General features: G+C 43.4%; 1 protein-coding gene across 5 annotated transcripts; it reads left to right on the top strand.

Moving 5' to 3' along the window:
* Nucleotides 1-521: 521 nt before the first annotated feature.
* Nucleotides 522-12346, top strand: LOC125526736. Of its 5 annotated transcripts, XM_048691374.1 has the most exons (23): nucleotides 523-847; nucleotides 981-3621; nucleotides 3725-4090; nucleotides 4214-4295; nucleotides 4389-4492; nucleotides 4616-5029; nucleotides 5413-6072; nucleotides 6176-6469; nucleotides 6553-6711; nucleotides 6810-7139; nucleotides 7256-7303; nucleotides 7391-7552; nucleotides 7807-7983; nucleotides 8079-8405; nucleotides 8534-8609; nucleotides 8705-8808; nucleotides 8968-9885; nucleotides 10264-10345; nucleotides 10428-10531; nucleotides 10609-10890; nucleotides 10990-11067; nucleotides 11158-11643; nucleotides 11755-12346. In XM_048691374.1, the coding sequence occupies exons 1-23, from the start codon at nucleotides 734-736 to the stop codon at nucleotides 11997-11999; spliced, it is 8253 nt and encodes a 2750-aa protein (XP_048547331.1). In that variant the 5' UTR covers nucleotides 523-733; the 3' UTR covers nucleotides 12000-12346. The 5 variants fall into 5 exon arrangements, with proteins under 5 accessions (XP_048547333.1, XP_048547332.1, XP_048547331.1 ...); XM_048691372.1 differs by having other exon boundaries at nucleotides 7882-7983; nucleotides 10990-11643; XM_048691371.1 differs by having other exon boundaries at nucleotides 524-847; nucleotides 10990-11643.
* The last annotated feature ends 825 nt before the right edge of the window (nucleotides 12347-13171 follow it).

Below are 13171 nucleotides of genomic sequence, written 5' to 3'. Positions count from 1 at the left end.
TATAACTTTTGCTCCCGCCGAAGTCAATCTCATTTGTTAAATTTATGGTTAAAGTTAAAGCACGAAAATAGAGAAAACACTGTAATTTGGAACGGAGCTCCCTCAAAAAAAAATTCCATACGCGTACCCTCCTCTTCATCAGGAGCTATGCTATGCACATGATAAAATCAGGACGATTCACAGACGATGGTTAAATCAGGCCGTACCCAGACGCTGCACACGTCGGGCACCAGTATCGTCCATGGAGCAGTTTCGCTTCATCAGTGACGCTGGTCTTCCCCTACCCCATCCATCAGCCATAACCTGGCACCGCGTCACCGTATAACCGCACTGGCGGGCATGCGCCGGTTTAATTTCGCGTGTTTTACTGGGCGGGAAGCCCCAAATTTCGAAGCCCACGCCTCCTTCCGCAGCAAGCCTCTGGCTCTCTGTCACTGCCACACCGTTCCCACCGCCACCGCCCTTCCGGGACCCGCACGTCAGTACCCCACCCACTAGCCCCCGCATTCCCCGGCCGCCACGAACCCGAAATCCCCCGACGCTCGGGATTCGATCGATTGAAATCCCAAACCAAAGTCCGCGAGAGGCGCTCATAATCTCCTTTCGCGTTCGCCCTCCCCCCGCCCCCTCCGGAAGTTCGAAAGCAGCGAGAGGGATCCGCGGAGATGGCCGGTGCTCTCGCCGGATCGTGGTGACCCGCGGGGCGGGGTGTGGATTCGTGCGCGCGGCTAAGATGGATTTTGCGGTGATGAAGCGGCGGGAACTGCAGGCGCTCTGCAAGGAGCACGGCCTCAAGGCCAACGGATCCAGCGCCGACCTGGTCGCCCGCCTCGCCGCCAAGCTCTCGGTATGGACTGTGGGCTCCTACTCGCTCTCCTCGAACCCTCGCTTTTCCCCCTCGGTTCCTCGCCATACTTCACCGACGAGCGGCTGTGGAAATGGAAGGGACTGATCCTTGTGTTTGTTTCAACGCTTTGCAGATTTCTGGCGGTGCGGAGGAGGATGCGGTCGGCGTCGTTGTGGGGAAGGGGTGTTTGAAGCGATCGTTCGGCGGCGCTAGCGGTGGGGATTCGGATGCGGCCAAGAAGGTGACGTTTGTGTTGGAGGAAGAGGAGGAGGCGGAGGTGGGTGGCAGACGCCTCTTGTTGTCGCCTGTTGTTGCCAGGACGAGGGGTAGGCCGAGGGCCGCGGAGGCTCTCTCTCGCGCCCAAGAAAGTGGAGGGGAGCGTCGGAGAACGCGTTCCCAAGTTGGTTGTGATTCTGCTGACGAAACTGATGCTGGACAGGCAGGTGCAGATGTTGTGACGAGGCGACACAGGAGGAATGCGGCGAATTTGGGTGCAGGTGATGTGGTTGAGAGGGTAGCTGGAGCTGTAGGCCGGAAAACCTCTGCCAAAGCTGAGCAACAAGAGCTGGACGCTGGAGAAGCAGTTGGTAGGAAGCATCAGCTGAAGCGGAAGACCAGCGAGAATGACGCTGACAATGTAGATGTCAGTGTGCAAGTTGGAGTTTCTTGTAGAAGCACAAGGTCTAGTGCTGTTCAGTCTGAGCCTGCTGCCGCACCGTCTCCTGTTGTTCACAACAAAAGAGGGAGGAAGAAGGCGGGAGATCTGAAGGAACAAGATCGTGTCAAGGAGCAACCTACTGAAATTCAACATGTTGGTAGAACTCTAAGATCTGGATTGGTGGTGGCCGGCCCACCGTTGCCTACTGTTTCTGAAAATAAGAGAAGTAGGTCAAAGGTGCCGGAAGGCGAAACTGCTGTGGAGAAGGTTGCCGAGGTGGAAATATCTGGTAGGACTACAAGATCAAGCTCAGTACCAGCTGCTGCGACGTCACCCATTGTCGTTGCGAAGAAGAGGAGAAAAACCAAGAATGTCAACTCGGATGAAGGGCAACATACGGTTCCAGATGTATCAAATGATGCTCCAGTTACAAGGGTCTTGAGGAATAGAGCTATTCAGACAATTGGCAGTACTGACTTGAAGGTAGCTCGCCCAACCATGCTCAATGCCGCCAAAGACGGCGTAGAAGATGGTGTGGCTAAGCAAGATGGGCATGTGGGGTCCAAAAAGAGGAAAATGTCGAATCGCAGGGCTACAGTAGCCACAGATGGCGGTGAAATCCCATTTTCTGATAGCAGTGGTAAGGCTTCTGCTATGGACATGCACGTAGACGTACCTGGGCCTGTGAGAAGATCGATGCGGAAATCTGTTGTTCCATCGTTTCTTGAGCACGAAACCAAAGGTATGCATGGAGATGTGGAGATGAAAGAAACAGTGACAAAAACTGTTGGGGGATCAACCTGGCGATCTGTTGCCCCAGTTATACTCGAGAAAGAGTCCAAGGGTCTCACAAAACCTGTGGAGAGCAAAGAAACAGTGACAAAACCTGTTGGGCGATCAACCCGGCGATCTGTTGCCACAGTTATACTTGAGAAAGAGTGCAAGGGTCTCCCAAAAGAAATGATTCCTCAAGTGCATGTTAAGCGACAAACAAAGAAATCTCTTGTCCCGGCTATGACTGAGAAAGGAACAAAGAGCATCGTTACAGACATGATTCCGGAAGCACGTGCTGGAAGGTCAACGCGAAGACCTGCTCTTGCTATTGTTAATAGTAAGAAGAATGATCACTGTGAAGCAGCCATCAGTGAGAAGTGTTCAAGTGCTAAGAGTGAAGACTTGGAGAAGCAACAAACAGTCAAGCAACCTGTTAGACGGTTAACACGGAAATCATTTGTTCCGGCTGTGCTTGAGAAGGACAGGAAGGCTGTACCTGCAGAAATGAATCCTGATGCACAGTTCAATAATGAGAATGGTGATCACACTAAAATGAAATGTGCTAAGGGTGGACACTTGGAGAAACAACTAGTAGTGAAAGAACCATCTAGGCGATCAACACACAAATCTGTTGCCCCACATGTGATTGAGAAAGAAATTAAGGGTTTACAAGAAGAATCTAAGTCTGAAGTTCCTGTGAGCACATCTGTGCGTAAACTATCTTGTCCTAACGCGGTTGATAAGGAGAGCAAGGATCACAGAGAAATTGTCCCACATGTGATTGAGAAAGACATTAAGGGTTCTCAAGAAGAATCGAAGTCAGATGTTCCTGTGAGGACATCAGTGCGTAAACCGGCTGGTCCTAATGCGGTTGATAAGGAGATTAAGGATCACAGTGAAATTGTCAGGAGGGAAGAGTCAAGTGTTCGCACAAGAAGCGCACAAACAAAACTCCAACGTTCTGTTCAGAATGATGCGAGTCTGCGGCAAACAAGACACAGATCTTCGAAGCTAGCGATATCACCGCTACCGTCAAAGCCAACAGCTTCAAAGGGAAGACCTGCAAAGAGGAGTAGAACAGCATCTTTGGAAGAAGTCATGCCTGCTGAAGAGCAGAAGGAAGACCAAATTGCTTATGGTGGCCACACGAGTGATATGATTGATGTTGCCAGTAGTGCTAATAGCTTGGAAAGTGGGGTGCTGCCTTCCCCAGCTGAAAAATCTGATTTGCGTGACGCACAGCTTAACACTCAGCTGGAGGGCACAGTCGTTGAATCCAGCATCAGCCATGGTAAAGATGGTAGTAACATTCTGGAGTTCGAGCTTGAGAGCACAGTAGTAGGTCAGTAACTCAGTGTTATTGTTACTCTGAATTTGCTTTTTTATCATGTTGTTCTGTACTATTGCTTTTGGAGTAATGCATATTTGTTCAAATAATGTTTCAGGTACCACTGAGAAGCCTCCGTCCGATTTAGCTATTCCGGACTGTACACATGTAGGTGCTTTATCTGAGGAAGCCCTGGACTCAATAGAAAATGCTGCTGCAAGGTGCTCACCAGTTCTTGAACAATCACCCACTGGGCTACGGTTCCTATTCTCACAGGGAAACATAGAAGAACCTGATACACATAACACTAGTCCATTTTTTAAAAATTTCATGGAAGAATCAGATGTTCACAAGGTTGAACGTCAAGTTGAAACAGTTGTTTCATTAAAACCTGACTCATATCAAGGCTCTGATGAATATTCAATCAGAGTCGAAGAAAGTGGAGGCTTAATGTTTTCGTCTCAGCAAAACAATGAACAAGAAGGTATATCTTTTGAAATCTTTCACATGTTTCTATTGCAGAATATCTGATCTGTGTTGTTCATTTTTTTAAATCTCTTCATGTTATTCTGTGCAAAATAAAAACTGAAATCAATTTGTTTCTCAGGATTTTCAGTGTCCACCCTCAGAAAAGATTGGGTTGCATCTGTTCAGTTGGATTCGTCAGAGGATGTGCATCATACAGTAAGGTAAATGTATTTTTGATACCTATAATAGTGAAATTACAGACATGATGAACGCTACGGGCCACTCTTCTAAAATTGGGAAAAGGCAATTTACAGGGATATTACTAGAAAGGACGTGATCTGCAACGAGGAAGAGAAAACGGACTTTATTCCTTCAGACATTAATGCTCCCCATGAGAAATCACATGCGGATAAACCTGGTAGTCTTCTAATTGATTTCTTTTGATTTTAGTGTCTGTTATGCACAAAATCTTGTGTTCATCTTTTATAATTCAGAAATATCATGGATATCTCTAGGCTGACCTGTGCATCTTCTACTGCAGCTGAGCACGTCTCTGGTGTTAGTGGAGCTCTATTTTGCATTTCACAGAGCACCACTGTTGTTGATGAAGTAAATTCGGATTCTTCACTGCTAGAATCAGTGGATGGTTTAGATAATCAGATAGCATCTTCTAATACTGAAGGGCTTCAACAGGATAATATAGAGGAATGCAATCTACACAATGCAAGAGTCACGGAAGACATCCATGCAAGTGTCATGTTTGAAGCTGCACAGGTTGCTGTACCAGAAAGTGGAAAAATGCTGCAGCCAGATGTAGAAACATTAGTATTGCCAGATGAGCAGCTTAAGCACAAGCTGGAGGGTGATGATCACGAAGTACAAAGCTTTAGCCGCGGTGAAGATGAATCTCCAAAACAATCTACATCATGTGAGGATCAAAGCTTTTTAGGGTCAGGTAAATATTTCTGAAAACTTGTTTAGATTAATCTCAGACACTGTGTCTGTTTGATTCGATAGTATTCCCATCATTTTGCAAAAAAGTGGCATTTTGGGTATTGACATGGTCTGCAAGATTTAACATTGACCACTAGTTTCTACCATAGTATATGTATGAAACCCAACAAAATTACAATACTCTGAAATACTTATGAATTATGAGAAACATCTTAGCATATGATTTTCAAGTTTCCAATCTAAATATTTAAAAGAATATTGGCAGTCAAGAATCTGAAAAGTTTGAATGAAGGTGCTGTCTGACGACACTACTAGCTATTTGTCAACCGGGGGAAGTAAAATATTTGCTCTCCATATCATCTCATGTCTTGCATTTTGTATCAGGTATTTGTCAAACTGTTTCGCGAAGGTATACAGATGTAGTTTGTGTCAAGGATCATAAAGATGACTGCAATCAACACAGTGAAGGTCAACTTACTTTAGGCAACCTAGAAAGTGACATGTCTGAACCTGCACTTGATGAACGATCTGAAAGTGGAATGTCAGTGCTCCGAGCTGAAGAAACATCACCATTTCCAGATGAGCAGCTTAACACCAAGCTGGAGGGCAACACAGAACAAAGCCTTATCTGTGATAAAGACAGCAGCAATGTTTCTCTCACTGAATTTTTGGGAAACAATCATCTGTCTAGCTTGAAGGACCCTACAATGGATCCTTGCCATGACCAGGAGCTCCCAAATGACATGCCTGCACCTAAATCTCCTGAAGAATCTGCAGTTTTTCTGGATGACAAAGTCTCGGGTTCAGTGCAAAGCCTTAGGTGTGATAAAGATGGTAGCATCGTCTCTGACACTGGATCTTTGGGAAACAAGAATCTGTCCAGCATGAAGGACCCTTCAATGGATCCTTGCCATGTCCAGGAACTCCCCTGTGGCCCTTCAATGGATCCTTGCCATGACCAGGAACTACCCGGGGACATGCCTGCATCTAAATCTCCTGACGAATTTGCAGTTTCTATGGATGAGAGAGTCTCTGGTTCAGTAGGTCAGCATGGTTCCTCTTTTGTCTTGTCAAATAAATTCGTTTAGTTCCTTTGTATGAGATTTACTTTCCCTATTGTGTTTCCTGATCCAATTTTTTTCATCAGGGATTTGTCAAATTAGTGCGAGCATAGGCAAAGGAAATCACATTGCTATGGATCCCCACCATACCGTGAAGCAAGTGGATAACCTGAACCAATCTGCAGCTGCCTTGCTGAGAAACATGGAGAACACACCTTGTAAGCCTGATGCTCTTGAGCCTAGCAGTGATCACTTGTTTGTGATTGATCCATCAACACCTATGGAGCCTCTACTGACGGAAGCAGGACTTAAAGTGGGCAGTCCTGACAAGAAACTACCTATGGAGCAGGTTCAGCAAGATGATTTACAAGTGCAAGAAGGTAAGGATCGTCTAAAGGAGGAGTGGCTTGTTTGCACCATTGAGTTATATATTATTTGACAGGAATATATAAATATCTGTTAGGTACCGTAGAGAAGACACCAGAGTGTAAACATGAATGTGTATCACCTGATAAAGCAGGACCACACTCATTGAAGAATGAGGGATATCCATCAAGTATTGAACAATCATTATTTGATCAGCAGTCCCTTTCTTCGCAGGAGGATGTACAAGTACAGGAAGGTAAGGATCTTCTATATAATAATCTCTAAAGGATGAGTAGTTTTGTTTACCCGTTGTGTTATGTGTTAATTTGAGAGGAATATATCAAAATTTGTCAGATACCCTAGAGAAGACAGCACTAGGTTCAACTACACCAGAGTGTAAAGATGAATATGGATTTCCTGATGAAGCAGATCCACACTCATTGAAGAACGAGAGAGGTTCATTGATTGTTGAACAATCACCATGTAGTCTGCCGACCCTTTTCACGCAGGAAAGTGTAGAAGAACGCAGTGAATGTGTTGTCCTTTCTTCAGCAAGAGTTCAGGCTGAAAATGGAGTTTGTGAGTCAAATCCTGGTTCAGACCATGATACTAGTGCGGACTTTAGTGCAGTTTCCAAAAGTGAAGATTGTTTGGATACTTCTCAGCAAGATAATGAAAATGAAGGTATATGATAACAGGGTCCCTTTGTTCTTTCATAATTTTGTGGAAAACACACATGTTATGATATTCAGCTGTTTGAAGGCTAAATACATGATGGGAATGATAATGTATTCTTTCAGGATTATCGGAGGCTAGTCATGAACAAGATGATTTCCATGTACAAGAAGGTAAGGATCTGTTGTCTAAAGGAGGGGTGGCTTGTTTGCACCATTGAGCTATATATTATTTGACAGGAATATATAAATATCTGTCAGGTACCGTGGAGAAGACAACACTAGGTTCAGATTTACCAGAGTGTAAACATGAATTTGGATTACCTGCTGAAGCAGAACCCCACTCATTGATGAATCAGAGATCAAGTATTGAGCAATCGGCATTTGGTCTGCAGTCCCTTATCTTAAAGGAGGAAGGACAAGGTAAGGATCCACTCCTTCCGTTCCTAAATATAAGTCTTTTTAGAGATTCCAATGCGGACTACATACGGAGCAAAATGAGTGAATCTACATTCTAAAATGCGTCTATATACATCCGTATGTAGTCCGTATTGAAATCTCTAAAAGGACTTATATTTAGACGGAGGAAGTATTATCTATATTCTCTAAAGGATGAGTTGTTCAGTTGCAACATTGAGCTGTATTTTATTTGAGATGTATATATAATTATTTGTCAGGCACTGTAGAGAAGAAAGCAGTAGATTCAGCTACACCAGAGTGTAAACATGAATGTGTATCACCTGATAAAGCAGGACCACACTCATTGAAGGATGAAAGATATCCAGCAAGTATTGCACAATCATCGTTTGATCTGCAGCCCTTTTCCTTGCAGGATGATGTACAAGTACATGAAGGTAAGGATCTTACATAAAATCTCTAAAGGATAAGTAGTTTGGTTGCCCCGTTGTGTTATGTGTTAATTTAAGAGGAATATATCAATATTTGTCAGGTACCCTAGAGAAGACAGCACTAGGTTCAGCTACACCAGAGTGTAAAGATGAATATGGATTTCCTGATGAAGCAGATCCGCACTCATTGAAGAATGAGAGAGGTTCATTAGGTGTTGAACAACCACTTAGTTTGCCGGCCTTTTTCTCACAGGAAAGCATAGAAGAACCCAGTGAATGTATTGCCCTTTCTTCAGCAAGTGTTCAGGCTGAAACTGGAGTTAATGAGTCAAAACCTGGTTTAGACCATGATACCAGTGTAGATTTTAGTACAGTTTCCAAAAGTGAAGATTGTCTGGTTACTTCTCAGCAAGATAATGAAAATGAAGGTATATGGTAACAGAGTTCCTTTGTTCTTTCATTGTTCTTCCATTAACTTGTGGAAAAAAATACACGTTATGATATTCAGCTGTTTGAATGCTAAATACATGATGTGAATGATAACGTATTCTTTCAGAATTAACGAAGGCTAGTCATGAACAAGAGCAGGTGGCAACTGGTCAGCTAGATTTGGAGGCTGCAAGTATCATGGAGTAAGTGTAATTCATCTCAGAATCACTAGAAGCATGTATGATAATTGTTTTTGTTTGACCGCTTTAACATGCAAGTTATGAATTTCCAATCCCAGGGACGTTGATTCTGAGGAAGTAGCCTATGATGAAGAAAATAAGAAGCCTGTTCATCCTACAGACATTAATTCTTTGTGTCAAAAAATAAATGTCAGCGGACCTGGTAATCACCTTATTGATTTTCCTGATTCTTTGAGTCTTAATTTGTAACTAGGTTTCTTATCAACATTGTTTCATCAGTAGATAAGCAGCTTCCTGTCGATCATACAAATAGCAAGCTCCTATGCTTGAGCAGAATCTAATTATTTTTCACCTACTGCAGTTGAGCATGCTTCTGGTCTTGGTGATGCTTTATTGAGCCCCTCACTAATTGCTTGTACCGATGACAGTGATGTGCATCTGAGTTCTAATCCTTGCCTGTTTGAATCAACTGATTTCCCGGATGAAATAGATTGGTCCAATACCGAGGCTTTGCAGCAGGGTCTCAAAAAGCAGCAATGCGATGAGCTAAAGGAATACCAAGTTCCTTTTGGAGCCGGTAATGATATGATTGAAGCTGGCACAAAAGACATAGACAGTGGAGTTCCACCACTTCGAGCTGAAGAAACATCAAATATGCGAGACGAGCAGCTTAACACTAAGCTGCCGTGCACAGAAGTTGTGGAATTTGGTCTTAGCTGTGACAAAGGCAGTAATAATTATATAGATACTGAATCTGTGGTGAACAGTGTTTGTACAAATATTCCGTCGGATTCCAGTTTACCAACGGATTGTTCCACAGATGATTACCAGCAAATGGAGCTCTTTGAAGGCCCTGCTGAACAAAAATCTCCCAAAGATGCTTCTGTATGCTGGGAGGACAGTGATCCAAGAGCAGTGTCAGCTACCATTGAGAAGCCTTCACCTTCATTTGATTTAGCAATTCCAGATTTTAAACATGAAGGTGCTCTATCAGAGGAAGCAGTGTACTCAATGAAGAATGACACTGAAAGCTGTTCACGAGATCACAGACGATCGTCCATTGGGCTTCATCACTTGTTCTCGCAGGAGTCATTTAAAGGACCAGATGTGCATGATGATCTTGTGCTTCCAAGTACTGAGGATGAAGATGATTCCAACACTCGTCATGCTGAAAAAATGGTTTCTTCAGAACCTGATTCACATCAAGGGTCTCCTGTAGATTTAAGTATAGTTGAAGAAATTAAGGGTTTGTTTTCATCTGAGAGAGACGATGAACAAGGTATGGATTTTTACCTACCATCCCCTTTGTATCTTTTTGCTTCGCATATTAAGTTTGTCATGAGTCGATCTTTGTGATGTTTGACCAAATTTGTAGGAAAAAAATCAACATTCCAAATACAAAATTAATATCATTAGATCTATCATGGAATATATTTACACATTGTATTTATTTGTCGTCATAGATGTTAATACTTTTTAGTACAAATTAATTCAAACCTCACAAAGTTTGACTTAGGACAAACCTAATACGCGAAATAAAAATAGACAGGGAGGGAGTACTAGTAAGTGTCTGTTGGAGAATATCAAATTCTTGTTGTTCCTCTGTTTACTATTTTTCTATGCAATAGAAGAACTAAATTATGTTACATTCTTTTAGGATTCCTGAGTTCCGGCCACAAAACAGGATGTATTGGATCTGCCCGGTTGGATTCATCAGAGGATTGTAATCTTGTGAAAAGGTATTTCTCCAGATTAAAATAAGTACAGTTGCACTGAATTATATCTGGCCATTTTTATTAAAATGAGTAGTCCAACCTATAGGGATATTAATACTGAGGTGATCTGCAAGGAGGAAGAGAAACAGGAACTTGTTCCTTCTTCTGACACTCGCACCCTTCATGAAACATCAATTACTGATGAACCTGGTAAACCTCAGTTTTATTATTCTTGTTTGTACACTTCAACCATAGAAGCTTTATGAAAATATATTTGTTTTATTCAGATGAACAGAAAATAACCCTGCTGCAAGCTGCGGAAACATCGGCTTCAGCAGATAAGCAGCTTAGCTCCGAGCTGGAGGAGGATGAATTTAAGGAACACAACTTTAGTAGTGAAGAAACGATTGGCATATTTGGTGTTGGATCGGTGAAGGGTAATCTATTCCATTTACATGAAGACTCTCATACCAATCCTATCCAGGGAAAGGAGCTCCCAGATAACCTATCTGCACCCAAATCTCCTGAACAATCCACGTTTGGGCAGGCTGAGAGTCTTTTGGGATCAGGTCAGTATTTGTGATGACTTGATTGTATTTTTTTAACCTGGATGCATTTTAATACCTAGAAAAATTACTTATTGTATTGCGCTGTGACAATTCTACCAGGCATTTGTCAGGCTGTCGTTCAAAGGAGTACAGAAGAAATCAACACCAAGCTCCAACATGAGCGTAAAGAGGAATGCAGTAAGTACATTGATGATCAAACCACTCTCATGTCTGAATGTGCACTGTTTGGAGGATCAGTAAGTGGAACGACACTGCTGCCAACTGCAGAAACATCTTCATTGCCAGATGAGCAATTTGGCCCTGAGCTCAAGTGCGATGAATTTGAGGAACCTGACCGTAGTTATGATGAAGATGCAAGCTACTTATTTGGTTCTGGGTCTCTGAAGAACAATGTACCCAATCTGGGTCATAAGGAGGAATACTATGAGCACAGTGATGATCCAGCCATACTATCAGGTGGCATGCCCAAGCCCTCACCAATTAGAGAATCAGAAAGTGGAGTGGCACTGCAGCCAGCTGAAGAAACACCAGCATTGACAAATGAGCACCTTAACTTTGAGATGGAGGAACTGGGCCTTTGCATTAGTGACATGTCTGATACTGGATTAATGGAGAACAACAATCTATCTTGCTTGCCCAAAGACACTTATATGGAAACGTGGAACGAAGATGAGATTTCAATTGGCACACCTGCAGCTAAATCTCCAGGAGAATCTGCAGTTTGCCCAGATGACAGGGTTCCTGGGTCAGTAGGTCAGCATATTTCTTTAACTGTTATACTGTTTCTTTTTGCCAGGAGCTATTTTAGTTCCTTGCCTGCTATATATGCCTTGCTTACTACGTTTCTTGACTCTTTAACATCAGGAATCTGCCAAACTAGTGGGCGACGACGCATAGATGAAATTAGCACAAAGTTGCTGAGCTTCAAAATTTCGAGTGCAGTCAAAGGAAGTTACATTGCCATGGACTCTGCTGATGACCCGAAGCAAGGTGACAACCTGAGTCCGGCTGCTTTGCCAGGGAACTGGGAGAATGTTCATGCAGCCAAAGCAGATAATCCTGCAAAGCAAAACAGTGACTGCTCGGTTGCGAAGGACTCCTCAAGCTGAGGGACCACCGATGGATTGTAGATTGTGTTAGGTTAGTGCTTTGGTTCTTTCTTCAACGTTTGGTTGAAGGAAGTGATTGTGTCTGCCAGGAAGCAAAATCAATGTATATAGTACTTGTGAGATTGGCTCCATGCTTGTCTTAAAACTATTTGCTGTTTAGTTTAGTGTGTCCATGATAATAGAAGAGATTGATGCAACTGTCCATAATACTAATGATAGAGGCAAAGGCGTCCCGTCTTTCGATGAGATGGCAGCTATCGTTTATGATGGAGTAGACTGTTTGAAGTTGAAAACGAGAGACTCGATCTATGGAAAGCAGTAATGAGAATATATGTCTTTATTGATGAGAGTGCTGCTATTTATACAAAGCCAAGGGATGCTTCTCAATAGGCGCTCATACAGGAAGATGCGAGTGTTTGGATTTAATTAATCCCATTAATCCTTGCTTTTCCTAACCAAGACGGTTGCCTTACATTCCTTTGGTCGCATCCTTTCATAGGCTATATATGTGTAAATGCCATTATCAATAAAAACAAGCATTCACTTTTACATTTGTGCCAAGGCTCTCTCAATTGTTTCGTTTCCCTTTCTAACATGTTATCAGCACGTAGTTTCTGCCTAAGAGCAATCCGGCCAAGAAAACAGCGGTTACACGCAACGGCAAGGGCAGTTCCGTGCGAGACGAAGCGCCGGCCTCATGTCTCACGGCTCTGCGTCATCGGTGATTGGAGGCCGGCACTAGGCGGTGCCCATCCCGACGATGCGGCGTGAGATGCTCAGCCACGACAACTCTCCTTACAGGGCAACAATGCAACGCGGGTGGGTGACGCCGTCGATCGCGGCGGCCGCAACAACGCAGGAACAAGCGATCGGCCAAAAACGTTGAAGTTTTCAAGGACGGAATTGATCCATCTATACGAACCGATGATCTTGATGGACCAATGTAACGCCCCAAGACCGGAGCTTCAGATGTCTTCCAGGGTTTTCGGGTTTCGTTGCGTGTTTTGTTTCGTCTGTTGCATTCATCTTTGCATCGCGTGTATTGTATCATGTCATCATGTCATCATGTCATTTTTTTTTTCTTAACTCAACTAAATAAATGACATGGATCTTTAATCCATTTAAACCGAGGGAACTCACATGGTGGTTTCTCTTTATAACCTATCCTCCCG

This window comes from Triticum urartu, unplaced genomic scaffold (assembly GCF_003073215.2).
Source record: "Triticum urartu cultivar G1812 unplaced genomic scaffold, Tu2.1 TuUngrouped_contig_1639, whole genome shotgun sequence".
Lineage (NCBI taxonomy): Eukaryota > Viridiplantae > Streptophyta > Magnoliopsida > Poales > Poaceae > Triticum > Triticum urartu.
This window is presented reverse-complemented; position numbering and strand designations above follow the sequence as displayed.